This window comes from Argentina silus (genome assembly GCF_951799395.1).
Source record: "Argentina silus genome assembly, chromosome: 1".
In the NCBI taxonomy this organism is placed as follows: Eukaryota; Metazoa; Chordata; class Actinopteri; order Argentiniformes; family Argentinidae; genus Argentina; species Argentina silus.
In genome coordinates, this window is record NC_139655.1 from 10,990,920 (window position 1) to 11,013,935 (window position 23,016).

General features: G+C 42.9%; 2 protein-coding genes across 5 annotated transcripts in view; both read right to left on the minus strand.

Moving 5' to 3' along the window:
• nck1b (NCK adaptor protein 1b) overlaps nucleotides 1-17,138 on the minus strand; it is a 28,167-nt gene extending 11,029 nt beyond the window's left edge. Inside the window, exons 1-3 of one of the 4 annotated variants that reach the window (XM_083675819.1) lie at nucleotides 17,109-17,138; nucleotides 4,792-4,843; nucleotides 3,909-4,149 (exon numbers count right to left, since the gene is read on the minus strand). In XM_083675819.1, coding sequence (XP_083531945.1) covers nucleotides 3,909-4,134 — 226 coding nt within the window. In that variant the 5' untranslated portion in view covers nucleotides 4,135-4,149; nucleotides 4,792-4,843; nucleotides 17,109-17,138. Of the gene's footprint in view, nucleotides 1-3,908; nucleotides 4,150-4,791; nucleotides 4,844-8,128; nucleotides 8,233-9,668; nucleotides 9,762-16,747; nucleotides 16,882-17,108 lie in introns of those variants that run through there. The other 3 variants (XM_083675817.1, XM_083675818.1, XM_083675820.1) reach the window with 3 other exon arrangements.
• A 4,119-nt stretch (nucleotides 17,139-21,257) lies between these two features.
• On the minus strand, nucleotides 21,258-22,508 carry slc35g2b (solute carrier family 35 member G2b; the record flags this gene model as incomplete). Its single annotated transcript, XM_083670152.1, has 1 exon — nucleotides 21,258-22,508. The coding sequence occupies one exon, from the start codon at nucleotides 22,506-22,508 to the stop codon at nucleotides 21,258-21,260; it is 1,251 nt and encodes a 416-aa protein (XP_083526278.1).
• Between the last annotated feature and the right edge of the window lie 508 nt (nucleotides 22,509-23,016).

Sequence of the window (23,016 nt, forward strand, 5' to 3'; positions counted from 1 at the left end):
ATTTCATCACCACTCGGGGCCTAAATGAGAAGTGAGAAGGGCCTTTCCAATGTGATGCATTGGAATTTGTGTCGATGTATGAGTGAGTCATTGTCACATGATCCCAGTTGCCTGTAGAGACGCCCTCATAACATACAACAAACCCAGGAAACAGGAATCCTCACCCTACACACAAACGCACCATCTGCGCACAGCTCATCTCATGACACACTTATTTGCCACTGACAGCATCCCACACCCAGTTACTTAGTAAGCTAAGTAAGTTGATACGCTTTAAAAAAATCCATCTTTCCACTTGAAAATCGGAGTGTCTCAATCACATTTCAGTGGTATTTTTGGCCTAGTGATATGTAATGTGATAATTTTCAATATATCACTTTGTCTCTAATAGTCATTTCCACATTGCCTTTTCATGAACCCTAAAACAGATGTGGTTCTAGGGGTGTGAAAGGATAGAGTTGAGGATATTGTTGTAGTTGACGTGTTGTTGTGCCTCTCTGTGAGAAGTGGGGCCACAGCGAGAGCAGCTGGCCATTGGTGTGACAGTCTGTGCACCCGGACAGTTGCTCACCTGGGGTCATGTGATCTATGAGGGCAGCGACAGGTGAGGAGTCTCACAGCTGTGGCCCCTGAAAACAGGCACATGTTCGTGCACACACACACACTCCCAGCCAACATGATGTGCATTAAGGCAAAAAACTAATATTAAAAAAAATGCATGCTTAACTGGACATAAATGAAAAAGATGACAATTGATGTACTGTACATTCAGTTTTGCATTCAACCACAACAGAGCCCTTTCAGTCCTTTGTTTGCACTGTAGGCAAATGGGCTACATTTCAGCGTAGCTGAGACCTCTTCCTGTTGTTCTAGTACTCTTATGAGAGTATTACAGCACAAAGACTTTACCATTACCTCAGCTGTCACCTACCCATCCACCGTCCACACACACACAGACACATACACTTTAGATCATGCCGAAAACAGGAAGGCTCTATTCATGCGTGTTGGCGCACTCTAAATAGTGTGTTACAAAATTACACCACCTTTATCAGGAGCAAAACATCTCCTTCCGCACAGCACTGGGGTCCTCTGTGCCGGGCAGAGCTGGTTCTGGTGCCAAGGTTTCCCCCTCAAAGCCCGGTCCAGGACAACATCTACACATCAAAGTGACCCAGAGAAGAAAGGCCTCCTCTCTTCTCCACTATGACACACACTTTTGTTATGTGAAGTGGACAAGCAAACAACAGCCACTGGCTGTGGCTAGACATCCTTGCATACTAAGTCCTTATTCTCACTGATCTGATGAGCCTGGATTGGTAAAGGTGACATGAGGACATGGCGGGCGTGTTTCAGCAGGAAAGGTATAAGTGCAATTCCACAGTAACATGACTTTTGGGACTATTTTCTTCTTTTTTTATTTTTTATTTTCAACATAACAAACTACTATATACAATGGGGATCGATGCATGGATGTTCTCATCTGAGAGTTGCAACAACAACACAAATTCAAAGGGAATAAGTTGTTTCTGATTGAATTGTACTATAGGAGCTTGTCTAACTGTCAAATCTCTTCAGCCTATGACAAAAACTCTAGGCCTACAGTATATCAGTGCACATAAAACAATTGCTGCAGCAAGACTAGGCCAGTAAAGGCCCACTACCCTTAGAGCATCTGCCCTGGACCGCGCACAGCTTGCAGGTCTGTTTCTTTCCAAGAGAGCCTCCCTGTTTGATGATCTGTTTGAGGCGCTGTGCAGAATCACTGATCTACAAATCACTTGCTGCAAGAAATAACCACCGATTGTTGATCAACATCAGTGAATCTGTGCAGTGCCTTGCTGAGGCTGATCATCAAAAAACACGGCAGCAGCTTCGAAAACCCCTTAGCTAAATGCCGCACGGTTGTGCACACTTCATCTTATTGCATGTCGTAATTGGATGTGCACGCTCAGCAAAAATACAACTATGGTACAAACTGGAGAAATAATGCACATTATGTAAGCACAGGAAATAATGTGTTAACTTTGACAGACCTAACTATTTGATCAACTTCTATATGCAACATTAAAAAGTGTAGGCCTAATTGATCAAACTCACAAAACACAAGAAACATAAATCTGCCTTTTAAACTTGTTATTTATATAAATCAAATTACATTTGTAGTTCTCAATGTATTTTCCTTCATTATAACCCCAGCAAAAATATACACGTATGCCTGTCATGTGCAGACACAGACACAGACACAGACATAGACACGGACACGGCCTAATCTGGTCCTAATCTGCCTCTGAGATCCTCACTGCAAAATGAAAAAGTAATTTCTATTATTCTCTTCAACCACTGTTGGAAGGACTCTAAGAGTCTGTCTTAGGGACACCACACCATTACATTTTTGACATTTAGCGGACGCTTTTATCCAAAGCGACTTACAACAAGTACATTTGTCTAAAGTAAGTGAATCATCTAACACCGTGTGTTAGTGCAGTCTTAAATGACAGACAAATCCCTTGCTTTTGTTTCTGTAGAAGTGTACAACATGTACAGTATGTCATCATTCTCAATGGTTACTTGTGCTATATGTGTGATTTGCTGGCTTTTTTCTTTTTGCTTATGGAAGATGGTTGAGAAATGTATTTCTGACTTAATTTCCCAGAAATATAGACTCTTAAGCTTTCATTTGCATGCTATGATGAATTTCACATTTTGGTCCTCATGGGTCCTTTTACACGGAACTGCCTATAAGTATTGAACTATATTGCACTATAGTAGATGACAGACATTCATAAATGTGAGAAAACAATACTGCACCAAGTGGAACGGTTGTGTAAATTGTTGTTAAATAATGGGGAGACATAAAATAGCGGTACACTGGCTTTATAAAAGAGTCAGATGGCATCCATGTCGTCCGGGTCAGCGTACACACCCCAATTATCATGGATGTCTCATCACGTAGTATTAAGCAAAGATGAATAGTAACCTTGGCTCAGATTTGGGGCACATTTGGCTCAGAGTTCTTCAAGCAATACTGAGCCCTTGGCAAACACTGTGCCCAGAAATATTACTGTTGTGTTGACAGCGCCAAGAACACCTGTGCCATTTTGAGTTCCAACCTCGACTTTGTCAAGAAGAGAGGATTAGGTCTTCAGGTGTTATCGCACGCTGACACACGCATAGGCCTATGCATTCTAGTGAAGCTCATGCCTCCAGCAAAAAACACATTTACAAAAAACATGCTCATATCTCAGGTCATTTAAGGTTAACTTCAAATGGTCATTAAAAATCCTACAGCTACTCACATGAGAAATCCTCTCCTTACCTGACTCAAACATGCAAAGGAAGATCTAAAGATGCGAGTCGCCTTGCACAAGCTGCTACTGTAGCCTTCAGGTCCACAATAAAGAGAAACTCTGAGAGAAAATAGCTGTGTGTGGCTTGCCCTAACAGTAAATACACAATGCTGAGGACAACCTTCCTGTGGGGTGTCTCAATGCAACATTGTGGTCAAAAATCTAAACGAGCCAGAGCTGGCCTAGATAACCAGGAAGCTCTAGGTCGGATGCCACAAGACACTGCAAAACACTGCTTTATCAAGGTGACAACAACTGCGCTCACGGATCTTTTAAGTGACTTCGAAATGTTAACAGTGAAGAGCTCCATGCACATCATTTAGATACACAGTGCATAAACATGTACATGTTGCAAACTAATTTGCTTTTTGTGACCTCCTGTAAACCAAGTCCTGTGCTATTGGCCTAGTGACTTGTAGCAATATTGCTGTAGAAATATTGAAATACACATTTTATTCACTTAATTACTTATTTAATGTTTTCAACATATGGTGGAATTTTGTTTGCTTTGTAGAAGCATTTTATTGAGTGGACTATGGATATCCTTGAGTTCTTTACCTAGTGTGTCTTTGAGGTTCTTGACGATAGAAGCTTTCCTGGCACTGTTTTTCCTCTCCACATAGTTGGAGGGCACAAAGCCTGTTTTGTTGGTGGCGTTGCGGACCCTCCACCAAGACTTGGAGTCGTCCAGGAGCCACAGCCGCTCGTTCTTCTTGATGTCTAGCTCCTGGTCCTGCTGGGCCATGTAGTCAAACTTGGCGATGACAATCACCTCTTCCGTCATCTTGGACTAAGTGCACTGAGGGAGAGAGAAAGAATAATACGCTTTAGAGCATGAATATTACTTGGGGCACATTCACATGGCAACAGTTGTGCAATACATGTTGGTTGGCGTTATTGGTTACCACATCGGTCTGAATAACTTGGCATTAAGGAAATCGGCAGATTGTGCAAATTTTTGCCAATATCAACAGATTGATGGCCAGTCAATTGGTGCATCCCTACCTGAGGTCCAATGGCTTGACTCACAATGACAGGAGATTGATGCAGGATGACGGTATATGAATCATCTGCCCTCAGCTCCATGGATACAACTAGATAATTATGGGGTGGCATGTGGCCAAAACAACAGAACCGGAGAGCTCAGTCTACTAGGAATAGAGTAGCCTTATCATGCCTGAGAGGGACTAGTCTAGGAGTCTGACTGTCAGTGAGTATCGCCATCAAGACCCTGGAGACAAACACACTAACAAACCATGTACCATTGTGATCTGCTTCTTGGTCTGAGTGCTTTCAGACATATATTACATTTCCCCCACATTCTGAGGTGTGTTTTTTACAAAGAGAATAATCAGCGTATTGTTGGCAGACACCTCAAATTTAATTTTAGATTTTCAAAGAAAATGTGGTTGAAAAGGAATGAATAACACTGCCACCTTACCTGTACTGCATCAAAGCTGACAACTTCAAAGTTGCAATGCTCCCCTGTTGACCTAAAAAGAGCACAGAAAACTTGATGAGTATCACAAGGAAATTGCTGAATTATTTTCTTAATTTCTACAGATTAATTGAATGGATATGGCACAATACATCTAAACACAGGCAAACCACAGTAACATAGCCTAAGCCAAAGTAGCATCGTGTAAGATAAGGTTAGGTGATTCCAGTGAAGATTGGTGGTATCCTTGAGGACAAATCAAGGGTCAAGGGCACAGGTTCAACCCTCTTCCCATCAATTGTGTGCTACTCACATGAGTAAATAACAGCTAAAAGTAACTATTGTTCAGTATTATTCAACATGATCACTGCCAACAGACAGTTTACAGTTTATCCTACAATATCCTCCTTCATAAATTCAGAGGGGGCTGGTTTCCTCGACAGTGGTGTCCAGCGATTATCTATTGTTACCCCTCAAAGACGAAACAAGCTGTCAGGAAGATGGCAAAGCAACAGATTACTGGAAGAGCTGATAAGACAGTGTGTGTGATGATCAAATACAAGATTAAGGCCTCCAGTATGGACAAAAACACATTTTTGGACAAGTACTAGCCAGATAAAGTTGGAGACTGCCATGTATCAAAATAAAAATTACCCTACCAAGACACAGTTTGTAATAAAATTTGTCGGGTGGTTGTCCCCTTTGACAGACATCAAGCTTGTCAAATTTCTCTTGCAAAGTAATTTAATATCAAGTAAAGGTAGTTAGCGAATCTCAAATTGGAGCTTAAGTTAGCTCGCTAACTCCCTAAGCTCACTTTGTAGTACACCCTTAGAGTAGCTGAAGTTGTTCATTTATTTTGCAAGGCACATTTGGCTAGCTTAGTGCCTCTCAAAGGGGGCAACCACACGCCGAGTCAGTGAAAAAAATATTTTAGCACAAACTGCTGGGTCATTTTTATTTCAAATGGCAAAGTCTCTGACTATCTGCCCATAGAACTGCATAGAGGAGGATGCTATCTAGCTAGACAAGTATAAAAACATGGACATGTTTGATGGGCAGAAGGGAGAGGGGGGTGATTTAATCCATGTCTGAAGTTCCCCCTGGATCTGGGTCAAAGTGTTGCCAAATGATGGTGCAGACATCATAGGCTTTATTATTAAATATGGCCCTATAATACATAGTGTCATATGCAAAACTTACATATACATTTATGGCATTTAGCAGATTTAGCAACTTACAACAAATATGTTTGTCTAAGTAAGTGAATCATCTACCCATCAGTCATCATAAGAAAAAGTAATCTATGCTAGGACCAGGGGCTATTGGCAGTCACAACACTAAAAAGAAGATTTATTTTTTATTATTATTAATTTATTTACAGTAGAGAAACTTGTACAGGGGGGTAGTGGGGATGAAGAGGTCTTTAGGAGGGACAGTTAAGACGTAGCCTGAAGAAATGGGTCTTCTATCTACGGCGGAAAATATTTCCAAAGTAGACTAAACCGTCCTAACATGTAAACTATGCAAATCACCCTTTCAGAATTGGTAAACAAACTGTATGCACTAGGCCTAGCTGTTTGTGATGTGGATCACAAGACTCCTGTGTTGTGGCCAAAGGCTATCAAACTAGGATGCAAAGTTTACCAGCGTGATCCACACAGTGTTGCTGTTTATAACAATGAACACATTGAACACAATCCGTTCTAGATTTAGGGCAGCTGATACTAGCTCTCCATGAGTGGGGCAAAAGCTTCAACAGAAACGGGTGTGGCTATGCAGCTTCACTGATGGGTAAAGGAGTGGGTGCTGCTGAGTAACTTGGTGTAGTAGACATACAGTATATTGGCCACGGCTAATAAGATTGAATGTTCAGCGGGTAAGGTTGTAGTTGAGACCCTGAGGGAGGCTGTGTAACATCTAATGTCTCTGCAGCTGGTGGTGAGATGGGCCTACAACATAATCTTAAACAAATATGTAGAGCAAAATGACCTGGAGTGTGTGTTTCAGCAGGATTGTAGGGCAAATGCAGGGCTGACAAGATTCCTTCTTCAACAGAGACATCTCAATACACCCATCTGAATGATCTGCATGAGCCCCAAGTGACGTCTTCCAATGACGTCTTCCCCTCCCACTGCCAACCCCTCCACTCCTCTCCTCTCGGTTTTAATAGTGTAAGACCAGGAGTGCTGTAATAATATCAAAGGAATGCCTGTGTGTGATCCTAGGACTGACCCTCCATTTCTAGTGCCCATGACTGGGCTCAAATTGCACACATTCCTGTATGGGTAGGCTTAGTAAAAATGTGTGGAAGTGCAGGTTGTGTGTACAAATGTGCATTGTCTGCATGTACTTCTGAATACAGTATGTGGGAATGCAGGTGTGTGTGTGTGGTGTTTATTTAACTGAGGAACATCAGGGTGTTAGCTCACGGCGTGTCCTTGCCTGCCTCAATTTCCACATCTCCGTCAGCCATCTCTAATTAAATTAATGAACACTGGGAGGCAACATAGGGAGCGCCACGCAAAACAAAGAGCTGATTTACTCTCCTGGTGCGCTGGCTCTCTTACTGAGACAAAGACAACAAGCTCTCCACTCCTTGGGCTGGGCAACAACGGCAGCCAAAGAGGCAGGGGAGTGTCTCTGTACTCCTTCTCCTCCCTCCTCTCCTCTCCTCTCTCAATTCAAACCGCTCCGTATCTGTGACTCTTACCCCTCCTGCTTACACTCTTCTCTCCATTCTCCTCTCCTGAGCTGTGGGGTGCAACACCATAAGTGTGGCCCACTCCCAGACAATAGACTGTCATCACCGACCCCTCCCACCACTACCCACCGTTTCCCCAATCTAGAGTTGCACATCAACACCACAGTGATTTAAGATGCCGTGCAGATGTGTAAAGGATCACAAAGTAAAGTAACACATGCCGCTGTCTAATCGTGCAGCTGCAGACTAAACGAGGGTGATAGGCCACTCCACCGCATTGAAAACGGGAGGTAGAATAGGTCAAACCGCTCAAAGGGGGTGTCACATTCAGCTCAAAGCTCTCTATTTTCCCTGCCGCCTGGCAGAACAAACAGAGACACCCCCCACCCCCCCCCCCCCCCCCCCCGATTAAAATCTAGAATGGACTGACTTCAGTCTAGCAGCGTGTGCCATCCTCATCAAGCTGCTACTACTGAGAGAGAGGAGCTTCACATAGCATCCTTTATCTGAGGACCAACCACTCCTTCATAGCATTTCAGGAATGAACAAGAGACTGTGTGCAACCATGTTTACCTGATGAAGGCTACAGGAGGAGCGTGCCTTACTGGAGCCACTGAGAAGGTAAGCCATAGTCACCTGATCTGCCTGATGGGGAAGAGAGAAGCACAATCTTCCCCCCTGCTTCTGTCTGCATCTGCTCAACAGACACCTGTCAAACAAAGGAAGGAAATGCACACACCATCCTTCCTCCCTCCCCATCTCTCTACCCACCATCTCTCTCTCTATCGTCCTAGAAACATTTAACAGAGATATTTACCCAATGTCACCTTTAACCATAGAGTTATGCATCAAAGTGCTGTGCATAGTCACTTGTGAATTTCCACCATTGAACCAATTCAATCTTGTGTTATGCAAACAATGTTGAATTGGTTAAATAAAGTGTTACTACACAGGTATAGGGACAACATTAAGTGTTACCGCTTGTAAGTTATGCAGAATGAGTGAACACATGTTTAGCGATATTCCTGACTGGGAATTAAAATTGTAGCTGCCTGTTGTAACAGCCTGTAATTAATTTTCATCAGTCAACACTGCAATAACACTCAATTGAAACACCCAAATCGCAAGGAAATGCACCCACGTCTCAGTTCACCCTGTAAAAAGCTCCCTCTCCTGTCCTCATAGGGGATATGACCATGGAGGGGGCTTATGCTCTAAGGAAGTCAAGAGGTTAACACAGGACACAACAACAACAAACACTAGCTAATCTCAGAGATGAGGTCTCAGTTATGTGGTGGAAGTCTAGGATTTACCACTCTGTACTTCAGCTCTTCGGAGGTAAGAATCAAGAAACAAGTCCTGAGTAGCCACAATATCTGAGTCCGGTATTTATTGCTTGCAAACAAGAGCAACAGCAGCCCAGCGTAGATCCGGGGGTCTGTTCAGCACAAGTCTGAAGAGGCGATTATCAGGGTTGTCTTTTATACAGTTTAAACATAATGGTAAGCGCCGCCAAGGCTATCGGCTGATGGACTTGTGCTTACGTGAGAGAGGGCGGGAGAGAATGAACAATGGGGAGACTTTCTTACTGATCAATCGGCACTTTCTTACTGATCAATCGGCGTTTCACACCTATCGGCAAGATATGTCTGTTCCCCCATTACTGTGCTCCCTCACCACTCCCTCCAAAACCACCGCTGTTCATATGGTAAATTATACAGTGCTTCTCAGAACAATGGCTATAGAACTTTAGAGGTGTGGCAAGAGAAAATGTAATCACAGTATTTACACAAATTGTATCAGTCATATGAAAGTGTATAACCTGAAAACAGTTCTATCAATGTATTTTCCATAACAGTTACCACAGACAAAGAATTAAGTAACAACCCTGTGGCTCTCAGAAGCAACAAATAGGGTCAGATGGGGTTCAATAGAAGAACAAACTTTACATGGCTGCATAAAGTCGCCATGTTTAAGGTCTTCGGAGAACAAACAGAGACATCCAGTTTTAATTCTTGGCTGATTAAGACTTTTAAACCTTACCAAAGTGGTTTGAAAAAAATTCAACAAAAATAAAGCTGGCCTACTCCTACTGTAGGCTATACTACAATAGTCTATGATAGCATAGCCTAGCCTATTTTTAAACACCCTTTCAAGTTCACTGAGAGGGGCCCACCTTATGTCCTGGCACTGCAGCAGTTGTGGGCCAACAAGAGGTCATCCAGAGTCATTATCAGTAATCCACTCATGCTCTCTTAGAACAAACATGGGCTACAACAACGCCTCTCAGAAGGATTGCAGTAACCCAACTGACACCTTCATCTTAAATGCATTACGGTAATGCTTGGGCCTGAACATTTTTTTTTCTTACTGAACAACCAGTTAGAGGAAGGAAAAGCGCCATCTACTAAAGTAAAGCAACACTCCTGGTTTCAACAGTGTTGCAACCCTCAACCGCAACAACTGCACATGGCCGCAGTAAGAGGAGGAGAACACAGTGCAGTTTCCTACCTGTGCAAGGCTCTGTGAGATACTGAGACATGTCTTTTACGGTGAGAGGATCGAGAGAGTGATACGAGTTTACCACATCCTTTATGACTCTACAGCTGCTGCCACAAGGCCATGTGTCTCCACAGCAATAATTCTGTTGAGATTGTCAAAAAGCACACCCTGTGGCCTGAAAGGCAAAGCAGAGGGAGTGACATATTGCATAATGGAATGAAATAGGACGAGAGGCAGATTTTTAAGGGAACAGTTGCCGATAGTGGAATGTCAGTGTAAGAAGTGAGTGGGGCTTGAGATCCACTGAACAACCAACGACATTAACAACCACATAAAACTGGAGCACCTTTAAAGTTCTCTTGATGAAGATGTAGGCCCTAATCTCGAGGTGGAGGCTGGTGATTTCAATGCATCAGGCAGGCCCCTCAATACTGCGGATCTTCCTCTCTCTTCAGAGTGGGAAAAACTATGCCACAGCACGGCGGGAGTGTGGAAGTACTGAGACGGCAATAGCATGAGCTCACAGAGGCAGACAGAGTAACCTAATCCCTGTGACAGCCTGCTAAAATCACAGGGCTCTGGTGCCTTCTGGAATGTGCTCTGTATGCTCGCTCTCTCAGCCCCTCCGGCACGGCTGCACTTCCTCCAACACATGCACACGCACGCAGTCACACACACACACACACACACACACACACACACACACACACACACACACACACACACACACACAGAGGATGGACGGTGCAGAGCAGTATAGGACCAATTTAGAGATGACCAGGCGCGGCACAGTTTATTCCAGCCCAGAGTGTCAGTGTGTGTGTGTGTGACCCAAGAGACTCTATCTTGTCCCAGCTGTCCTAAATCCTCTCAAAACAAAACTGCTGCAGAGCAGCAAAGGGTCATGAGAGACTTGGCAGGCCAGCTGTGAGACAGGAAGTGGGAACACAGGAGTGCACAGGGGGTTGGAAAGTGATGCAATCTGACACAGAGGGCCAGCCAGACCCATGGGTTTAGACCAGTTAAGATACCATATCTCTGCTTGCATTGGTGCACTTAATGCACAGTATTGCCTACATGTGTGTGATAAGAAGGATCAAGTTCAAAACTGACTAATCGCCCTTACAAGGCCTTAGGGGACACTGAATTTGAGCCACACCCTAGAAATTCCATACCAGCATCGCAATATAAGAAAATATTAAAAATACTGAAAATACATTTCCATTATCCAAAATTTGCCTTTCACCCTAATATTGATTCAGAGCAGAGGGACCTGGAGTCTGTTTTTGTGGGCACAGTGAATAGAGACCATTGCTAAAATGAGTGTGTGAAAGCAGTTGGTTAGCCACCCCCTGGGATTACCATTTGCAGAGTTTTGAAAGCCTGAAATAGACCAACATCTGGATCATACCCTTTGAGAATAGCCAGAGATCCACTCAGCGCAAATGGGTGGAGGGTATCCATCCTCCCCAACTCTCTCACACTCTCAAAAGTGTTTTAGTGCACTGTGTGTATGGCAACTGTTGCACAATAGGATATCTAGCTAGTTGGGTCACATTTTATATTAAGTTGCCCCCACACGTGTGTAGTTGAACACTAGTGACAACCTTGTATGATGTCATGTTACATTGTTTATATGTAGGCCTAGGCATAGTAATGGAGTTGTGCGTTCGGTGTGACCGTGATGCACCAGAACGGAATACCTCTACTTATGAAGCCATCTATTTCCTTAACCCCACTTGCGTCAGTGGAGCCTGAACATTCACGTCAACGCGCTGCCTGCCTGGGCTATCTGCTATCCACATCAGGTCAAACAATGGCTTCATCCAAGCCATCCAGGATACTCGTGAAATAAAAATAAACCTCCAAGTTATCTCATCATCATTAAAATGCTGCAAGGGATTTCCCAATCACTGTCCTTAAGTTTACAGAGCAGAGGGATTAATCATATCAACTGTTACAGTAGCTCAATATAAGATAATTGTGGCTTGCAACTGTGATGTCAGGCTACTTCATAAAGCTAATGTGCATGGAGGCAGAAAAGGGGATCCAAATAAATAAAATCTAGGGGTGGGATGTATGTAGCTGTGCACCTCTCCCCAATACTACGCATCCTGAAGAATCAATTGTTGCAGTCAAAATAGTCAATCATTTATAAACCGCAGAGATAATGATCCCAAACAGCTTGTGTGTGTGTGTGTGTGAGAGAGATGAAATGGATACATTAGCTTCATCTTCGTCTTCATACGCCATGACAGTACAAGCCTCGGGCTCCTGTCACAATGGAACTAAACAAGCCACTTGGGATGGAACTGGGTGACACGTGTTGGAACTTGCAGGAGAATCCTGGGAGAAGGAGGTATGCCAGAACGCATGATGCCACACAAATGTATCTTGGGCATAAGTAAATAAAATGAGTGAAATGTTTGAAAGACGGGTGACAGGAGAGGAAGTTGATGTTTCACACAGAACCCACCTGTTCTGCTGCTGGCAATGCTCCTTCCTTTCTTATGAAAATCAGGTCGACGTGCATTCACACGTATATGTGCACGTGTATGAAATTCATCTTCACTGAGCCACCTACAGTGCCTTCGGAAATTATTCAGACCCCTTCACTTCTTCCACATTTTGTTGTGTTATAATCTATAAATTGTAAAAACAATTGCCACAATACCCCAGAATGACAAAGGGAAAACATGTTTTTAGAAATGTCAGTAAATATATTAAAATTGAAATACAGAAATACCTCATGTACATAAGTATTCAGACCCTTTGCTGACTCTTAAAACTAGCTAAAATGTCATCAACAAATCCCTCAATAAGTTGAATTGAGTCCATCTTAATGCAAGGATAATAGTTCACGTAATTTTGGAATTAATATCTTGTTTTTATAGGGTCTCTGACTTGCATAGGAATCAATTACACACTGTGTGGATCAGGTTGTTGTTACAAACTGAGCAAATGGAAAGGAACAAAACTGGGGAGACTTACAAAAATCTACAAAAGGAGAGGAAAAAGCACAGTCGATGGGACAACATCATCTCAGCCACTCTACAAAATTGGTCTATAACCAAGTGGCCAAAAAGAATCCCTTAATGGAAAATAATCTCTCTCATATCCATACTTGTGCTTGCAACAATGAATTCATGGTAGCTTCATCAAGTTATGGGTATGTTTGCACTGGCAGGGACTGGGTAGTTTGTCAGGATCAAGAGAAAATTATGAAATTTGCTGACTTCGTAGTAACGTTCTAATCTACACAGTGTGTAATTGATTCCTATGCAAATCCCTATAAAAACAAAGATGTTAATTCCAAAATTACATGAACTATTATCTTTGCATTAAGATGGACACAATTCAACTTAGAGTGATTTGTTGATGACATTTTTGCATTTTAGCTAATTTTAAGGGTGTCATAGAAAAGGGTCTTGAGGTATTTCAATTTTAATAAATTTACTGAAATTTCAAAAAAAAAATATATATTCTGGGGTATTGTGTGTGGATTGATGGCAAATTATTTTAATTTAACCCATTTTAAATTGAGTCTATAACACAACAAAATGTGGAAAAAGTGAAGTGGTCTGAATACTTTCCAAAGGCACGGTAAACACTTGGGTGCTGAAACTATGAGAATGCAGCTCTTTTCTGAAACAGTTGTAGCCTTGTGGTAAATGACCACATCATCCATAGTGTGTAGATCTCATTCAGGCATCAAACTTTGACACCCTCACTTAAATCACTTGTGAAGCCTTTCATGTTATAGGATACCATATTTTCTAGTATAGCAAAACAAAAACTAAATTAGGAAACAAAGGTATAAAGCCACTGTGGTCTCCATCAAAAGACTGACTATTCACACATCCTCATTCTTAATATCACTTCATCATAAACCTAAAACCATGATAGACTGATAAAAACCCAAACACTGGGGCCTGTAGATAACTTCCCTATAAAATGAGGAAGATAAATATTGTGTGAAAACCAGACTGCTTGTTTCGTTCTTGCATAAGAAATCAAGATATTTGGAAACTTTACAAATCACATATAGAATCAGGGCACTGTATATTCTAATTATAGGGTGGTAGAGAAACTTTGTGACACCATTTCAGACACCACTGAATATGCTGGATTTGGTGCAAATGATAGGCCTACACAAATCAACAGAAGTGTTGATCACAGAGCTTATGAGTGTCTTCAGAAGTCTTCAATGCTCTCATTTCAGGTAAATCAGCTCAAATGGCATCTGTATTCTCTGTCAAGATGCACATTGTGCATTGTGTGCAAAGAGAGGGCCACTCTTCAACTTCATGTCCGTATCCCTGAAATGCCGCTGAGAACACTGATGAATCAAGCTCCTCAACAGGAAAATGAGCTTTCCAGAATAGGTGACCTTGGCTGATTGGTTTCGAATGGAAGAACATCTACTTTTCTCTACATCTTCATCTGATATGGACTGTAAAACATGAGTATGTAGGCCTACATCCATGAGCAGTGATAGTAAAAACCTTCAGGCAGAGAAAGATATCATGAACGAGAAATGAGGAAGTGAGAGAGGTTATGCAATATTGAGACTGGCAACAGGATAAAAGAAGTGAGAAGATTATGGAAAGCTTTCCCCCCCCCCCCATTGCTCAAAAACATTCCCTACCTAATAGACCAGAGTTGCTATTTCACCAGAGTGCTTTTTGATTACCAGAAACTGCACAGTTAGCGTTTTTTTACTGAGGTCAGTAAATTTGGCAACTGGAGACCGCTAGTTAACCAAAGCCAGGCTTACAGGATGGCGCAAGGGGTTTAGAGGGCATGGAGCTAAAGCAGCAACAATAAGAGTAGCCTAAAGCTAACCACATCTTATTTGGAGTATATTTATTCCTCTCAAAGCTTCATCTAAGTGAAACATCAAATAGGCCTACAGTCCAACAGGAGTATTTGGTCTCAACAAAGTGGTTAATGCAAGCTAGCTTGCTTTTGGCAGCTCTCTGGGCAGTGAGGAGCTTGTGAATGAGAGACATGAAGTAAATAAGGCCACGTCACTGCAATGTCAACATCTGTAGTCAGCCGGATGGTGAGGGCTTGGAAGTGGAGCAGGGGGCCCCTGTCTTGAATGGCAGTGCTGTACTGTATCTCAGAGCAGGCTTGAGCCTGAAGGAGGCTGGGAGAGGGGTTCACAGAAAGGGAGAGTTGGCCTTTTCCAGAGGGCTCCCAATTTTCACCAGTCCTGTAAATCTCCCTCAATGGACTGGGGTGACTTTTAGCCTTAAAGGAAATGGCACTTTATAAATAGCTAGCCTCGACCCCCTTTCCCCTCACAAGCTATGGCCATCCTCCTCCCCCTAACTCCCTTTGGAGTGGGGATACAGTGCTGTTGCAGACAAAATGTCTCTCTCCCTCTACACTCCTTTTAACCTTAATGAAAGACTGTGGAGAGGCCCGTCAGTGTGAAACTACACCATTCACCAGCTGCAACAGGCCCCTGCCTCCCTCACAAGCACAGACACACACTCGTCCCCTCCCCCTCTCACACACACACTCACTGTCTCACAGCAACCAGTCACATATGTTTCAAGTGAGGACAAAAAGGAGAATGTTGAAACCAAGAGATATAATGACAAGATTCCAGACTGCACTTTGCAATCCTTCGTTAACATAGGAAACTGGCAAGAATATGATAACTGCCTTTCAGTCCCTACGCTTGACAATGTCCAATACTAGGCTATTGAAGATAACTGATGTCAGTCAACTTGCTTCGTGATGTTCAAGAGCAGAGTCCAGGAAATTACTAGGCTACCTGCAAAGGAATAAGACAGTTATCATAGCTAGCTACATTATTGCATTGCAAAGCCAACAGCATGATCTCCTAGAACACAGACTTGCCCTGCCTATTTGTAAACACCTTTTACACTGCCAAGATAAATAGATTGGTTAAGCAAAACTGGCATTAACCAACAGTGTCAGGTGCACAGGAAAAATGGGAAACATGCTCAATGAAACGGTCTACTACAAGCTACAGTATGCCAGGGAGGAACAGTTATTGTCACATAATCCTAGAGGTAGGGAAAAACCTGAAGGATAGGCTAGACGGATTACACTTGACAATTGCAGCCCAGGTGCCACATCTATAGACAATAGTAATCTTACCATGCGCTCTCCTGTTGTATGAAATCATGCTTCAGTCACGCAGACACTGAGACAAACCAAAACATGGGACTGAGCATATGAGCCTACCTCTAAGGCCAATATAGAAAGCCATATTTATGTGGATATTGATGCAGTTGCCGGTACTAGCAAGTGTGATAGCTATAGTGCCAGTTAAAATTAGCTCACTAATAGCAAATGGCATTTATAATTACGTTTGTATCTTATAGCTATGTACAGACATTCTTTGACTACAGCACTGTTGTTGCCACCTAACCACTAATCAAGTAGGCTAGCTGGCTACCAGTGTGGTAAGCTAGTGAGATATTTTGCCAGATACTATAGCTAGATGGCTAGCTAACTATTGCTGACTATTTATTGAGCTGTGATGTGTAGGTAGAATATAGAATCAAGTACTTTATACCATTCATAGTCAAATAAATGCATTACTTTGGATCTTTTCTATGTCATTCAATGATCACTGTGGGAGTTGTGGCATTCCGACATCAGCTAGCTAACGTTAGCCAACAACAAGAGACTATAGCTAGCTTACTTGCTAAGAAATGCTAGCATGAAAATCTGAAACGTGATAGCAAGCATAGGTCCCTGCCGCCTTACCTGGTTCTTGATCGGCCGTACCTGTCCTTATTTATGTGTTGAAAATACCATGTATGGCAAAGGAAACCAACACGCACAGAGAGACAATGGCTAGGGCTAAAACCTAGCTAGCTAGCTAGCTAAGTTAACCTTGCACAACTTGGCTAAATCATATGCCTTGACATAGCTAGCAACCCCCTAGTTTTCTGGCTCGCTCCTCCCAGTCCAGATGAATTCTATGCTTCTATTGGATGCCAGAGAAAATACTCCTTTTTTATTTGACGATTCCACGGTCAGTAAATCAGTACAATGCGACACTGGTAGTGTCACTTTCCGTCGGCCCATTCTACATTTATGTTAAGACTTTTCAAAGTGCACTTACCTGTAGCCTATGTTCTTGACTTTCAAATAAATTGTGCTAAAATGCACATACCGGTAATAGTGATTGTCAATGTCAAGAGGAGCGCGTGTAGAAATGCAGCAAGAGAAACGCACTACTGTAGCTACAGTGCATTCGGAAAGTATTCGGACCCCTTCACTTTTTCCACATTTTGTTATGTTACAGCCTTATTCTAAAATGGATTTAAAAAATAATAATTCTCATCAATCTACACACAATACCCCATAATGACAAAGCGAAAACAGGTTTTTAGAAATGTTTGCTAATTTATTCAAAATAAAAAACTGAAATATCACATTTACATAAGTATTCAGACCCTTTGCTATGACACTCGAAATTGAGCTCAGGTGCATCCTGTTTCCATTGATCAACCTTGAGATGTTTCTACAACTTGAAGTCCACCTGTGGTAAATTCAATTGATTGGACATGATCTGGAAAGACACACACCTGCCTATATAAGGTCCCACAGTTGACAGTGCATGTCAGAGCAAAAACCAGGCAATGAGGTTGAAGGAATTGTCTGTAGATCGCCGAGATAGGATTGTGTCGAGGCACAGACCTGGGGAAGGGTACAAAAACATTTCTGCAGTATTGAAGGTCCCCAAGAACACAGTAGCCTCCATCATTCTTAAATAGAAGCAGTTTGGAACCACTAAGACTCTTCTTAGAGCTGGCCGCCCGGCCAAACTGAGCAATAGGGGGAGAAGGGCCATCGTTAAGGAGGTGACCAAGAACCCAATGGTCACTCTGACAGAGCTCTAGAGTTCCTCTGTGGAGATGGGAGAACCTTTCAGAAGGACAACCATCTCTGTAGCACTCCACCAATCAGGCGTTTATGGTAGAGTGGCCAGACGGAAGCCACTCCTCAGTAAAAAGCAGATGACAGCCCGCTTGGAGTTTGCCAAAAGGCACCTAAAGGATTCTTAGACCATGAGAAACAAAATTCTCTTGGTCTGATGAAAACAAGATTGAACTCATCACTTGGCCAATACCATCCCTACGGTGAAGCATGGTGGTGGCAGCATCATGTTGTGGGGATGTTTTTTAGCGGCAGGGACTGGGAGACTAGTCAGGATCGAGGGAAAGATGAACGGAGCAAAGTACAGAGAGAGATCCTTGATGAAAACCTGCTCCAGAGCGCTCTGGACCTCAGACTGGGGCGAAGGTTCACCTTCCAACAGGACAATGACCCTAAGCACACATCCAAGACAATGCAGGAGTGGCTTCGGGACAAGTCTCTGAATGTCCTTGAGTGGCCCAGCCAGTGCCCGGACTTGAACCCGATTGAATGTCTCTGGAGAGACCTGAAAATGGCTGTGCACCGACGCTCCCCATCCAACCTGACAGAGCTTGAGAGGATCTGCAGAGAAGAATGGGAGAAACTCCCCAAATACTGGTGTGCCAAGCTTGTAGCGTCATACCCAAGAAGACATGAGGCTGTAATCGCTGCCAAAGGTACTTCAACAAAGTACTGAGTAAAGGGTCTGAATACTTATGTAAATGTGATATTTTCTTTATTTTTTTTATTTTTTTATAAATTAGCAAACATTTCTAAACCTGTTTTGGCTTTGTCATTATGGGGTATTGTGTGTAGATTGATGAGGGGAAAAAATGAATTCAATCCATTTTAGAATAAGGCTGTACCATTACAAAATGTAGGAAAAATGAAGGGGTCTGAATACTTTCCGAATGCCCTGTACCTGTGTGCAATGAATCTGTTTAGAATCCTTGCCTGTGTCCAGTGTCATCATGACCCTTAATGACCCAATCACCTAACTCTATGGTCATTTTGCTTTTGACAGGCACATATGGCATAGCATGTAACTTTCTGTTATGAATCCTTGTATTTTTGATAAAGAATAATTTATTTACCTGTCAATAGATGACAAAATGATTTTTTTGGAGTTCATGTGTAAGAGACCCTCTGAAATCATCAAAGCAAAGAAAATAATGTATGAGCAAAGAGATTTGTTCTCTCCCACCAGATTCAGAAGAAGTTACTGAAATCTCCATCTATAAAGCAGAGTGTGAAATGTGAAAAATATAAAAAATAACGTAACAAGTTTTTCCTTTATCTACTTGTCTTATCATTTTCAAGGAGTGGGGTAAAAATGGTCTCAAAATGACCCAGCCGATGACCCCAGAAATTCTAGGAAGTAGACTCCTCCACACCCCATACACAGCACAATAACTCAGCTCCAAATTCCATTTGAGCCCCTCCTGGGAAGTGATGCGATTCCTAATAAACATGTTGGTGGTGGAGGGAGGACTCTATGGCAGGGCAGTGTGGAGGGGTGTATAGCACACTGCAGGATGCAATCTGTTTCCTGCACAAACAGATGGACTTACTGTACATGTACCATGTGCACCCCCCTTTCTAGCTCTAATCTACAGGACTCACATTACCAAAACTGACACTTACAGAGCCTCACAAACCATAGCAAGTTATGTAGATGCCACAGTTTGCTATCATTACTTTAGTTGTTTTATTCAGTGGGCATTATTTGACAAGCTATCTGAAAGCAACTCATTCCGGAAATACAGTTTACTGTTTCTTCTAGGGTTTTTTTTTAATTTCAGTTGTGAAATGTGAAAGCAAGACAGATGGGCAAGATCATATAAAATCCCCTACAACAGAATTATCATTGAAAATATACACAGTGCATGAGGGTGTACTGCTGTTACAGATCCAGGGTAGAGCTGATGACATCTCAAAGGTATATGCAGTTTGCTCCCCCATGCTGAAAAACTTGTCTGGATATTCAATCCCGTTGATGAGAAAACAATGTCAAATCATTATTGCTCAAAGCAAATATGTGTTGCTAACGCCACCTGGTGGACAATCAGGGAAATTATCCACATTATCTTATGACCCCACAGGACACACATTATTATTGTATGCCATTTAGCTGACACTTTTATCCAAAGCAACTTACATTGCAGTGGGTGCATACATTATTTTTCAGTATATATGGGCCCCAGTGGGAATTGAACCCACAACCAAAGCATTGGTAGCGTCATGCTCTACCAACTGAGCCACAGAGGACCATACCATATTCAAGCACTCTAAATGTCCAATTCATCATTGTCATCATTCTATTAATGCTGCTTTTAAATAAACCTCTCCTGGTACCAAGACTGTGCTACTGCAGAGGGAAAGCAGTTGAGCGTATGTTGTTATGGGGGCTTAATTTATTTTACTGCGCCCGCCTCAGGGGATTAACATAATATCCAGTTTAAACTAAACTGAAGGAACATACACAGATGTAATCATTACAGCAACATATCAGCCAGTTCCTGATGTATGCCTGGCCTTACCTAGCCTAAGATAGTGGAGTATGCTCATGTTGTAGGGAAGAAAGCATACATGGCATACATTCTTCGATGGATCCATGTAACTTCTTATTTATCAATGGGATACACCCAAACCATAGTGAATTACTGGACACCAAGAGAGTTTGATTCAAAGACTTCTTTCACTGTCTCCATTCAGAAGTCAATACATCACATATTGCTCTGCCCATCTAAATTTAACTTTCATTTGCATAATCCTTCAGGTCTTAACCAGAAAAAAGCAATCATGACCCCTCCAATCCTCTTGTCTGCAGTCTTCTCTATTTTTCCATTCTATTTTGCTACAAGGGATTGTTATCATTAAATTGGCAGACAGAGACAATGGGCTAAGGAAATCAATAGCAGTTAATTTATGAAATGCAGCCAATTTCTTTTTTTTCTTTTTTTCTTTTTTTTTGGCAGACACTAATAACACCATTTAACACCTTGTCAATATTGCCATGATAAAGGCAGTGTACAAGTAGAGGTATCTAGCCACATATAGTCTTCAATATCATTTCTTATTGAGGTGCACAATATACGTCATCATACAATCTCAATAAAGCACCGGTCATTTGACTCTTTATCATAGTTGAATAGCAAACACGAAAGCAAAACTATCAGAAAAACAATTTCACTGTGAATATTCCTTTTTATTTCACACACAAATAGTCAGCAAAGACAATACACAACTGGCACTCCTTCAACAACACAATACAAAATAAATAGATGAAGATCCAGACATTCTTCAATTGCACATGTACCGGGCAACACTGTAAACACACAGACAGCCAAACTTATTTGATTGGCGAATCCAGGATCTCCTGATAATCCTGCCGGACAGCCCTGCTCACCCTGTAGAGCTTCACCCCCGTCAAGGTGAACACACTGACCATGATGACCAGGCCTCCGATGACATCATAGACAGACGGGATCATCCTCAGCACGATGAGCTGAAGGAACATGGCCACCACGATCTCCAGGTGCTGCACGGTGCTGACCAACGCTGGGTGAAACTTATTGAGGGCGTAGTAGACTCCCAGGAACGCCACAGTGGAGCAGATACAGATCCCAATGAGGTAGCCCCAGGTCTCCCCGTCCAGGGGAATGATGGGCTCCTGCATGATGAACATGGTGGAGGCGCCCCACACCGTGCCCGTCCAGCCGAAGGTGAAGAGCGCTGTCCACATGCTGACACGCTCCTTGATGGCCCGGTAGACGATCATGGAGAGGGCGGCGGTCAGGCCAGCCATCACCGTCATGGTGTAGCCGAAGGCCTCCTTCCAGAAGGTCAGCCGGGACTTCTCCTCGTCAGCCACGTTGGGGATCATGACCAGGCACAGGCCAAAGACGCTGCCCACCACAGTGACCACGTCTGTGTAGCCCAGCCGCTCATCTAGCAGCAGAAAGGCCAGCACGGCACTGAACACGGTAGTGGTGGCACGCCACATGAGGGTGCCGTTGCTGGGTGGCACGATGGCGAAGGAGGTGTAGGCGCAGGTGATGGAGATAACGTTACACACTCCGTAGAAGAAGAGCCTCAGTCGGTAGCCCTTGGGGCCGAAGGGGGCCTCCTGGCGGTAGAAGACCACAATGATGGACAGCACTTGGATCACGGAGCGGATGAACAGCAGCTCCAGGGAGGGCACTTTGGAGCGGTCAGCCGCCAGGCGTGTGATCAGCGCAACACACCCGTGGGCCACCGCCGCCCCAAACAAGGCCATCCAGGTGACCCGGGAGGCCAAGACCGAAGCCTCCCCAAAGCTAGCCAGCTGACCCTCCACACCCTTGTCCCTCTGCTCTCCTGGCTGCTTGGACCGGGTGTCCATGGTGCCAAAGAAAGTCCTGCCGCGATTGCTTTCTGACACCAGTCTCTTACCTGGGTTCTCTTCTGCAAAAGAGCCAAAATCCTCGAAAGAGGGTGCATCATCATATCCCTCATCGCCAGGTTGAGGGAAGTGGGTGGCATATTTCACTGTAATGGTGTTGGGGTGGATCTTGACCCTCTTTTTTGATCCATATTGCTGCTTGGATGGTGATATATCCATTTTTCTTCAGCAATTGAGAGAGATCTGTAAAATGAGATAGAAGTCAAAGTAAGATTGCATGATTAGACTGACTGCTGGTAATTTAGTAATTTATGTTCCAACAGTAAAATCTCAAGATTCCAATTGAATCAACATCAAATAATTTCTATGATTTATTGGGAAACACTGTTTTACTAGATTGAGCAATAATCAATGAGCAAAATCATAATTATATCAAATTTATCAAAAATATTCAGCAGATTTGGAGAAGAACAGCAGAAAGGAGCAATATCATCAAAAGACATTGGCCTCCAGTCTGATTTTTTGCTTACTGAAGACAGGTTTTTGCAAACACTAAAATTCTTACATAATTCATATATGGCTGCATCAGTGATCTCTTTTTCTGTCCCCGGTCTTGCTCTTTCTATCACTCTATCACACACCCTCTTTCACCCTCTCCCTCTCTCTCACACTCTCATGTGTTGTGCTATTTCTATACATTTCAACGCTAACTCAAATCAGCCAGTGA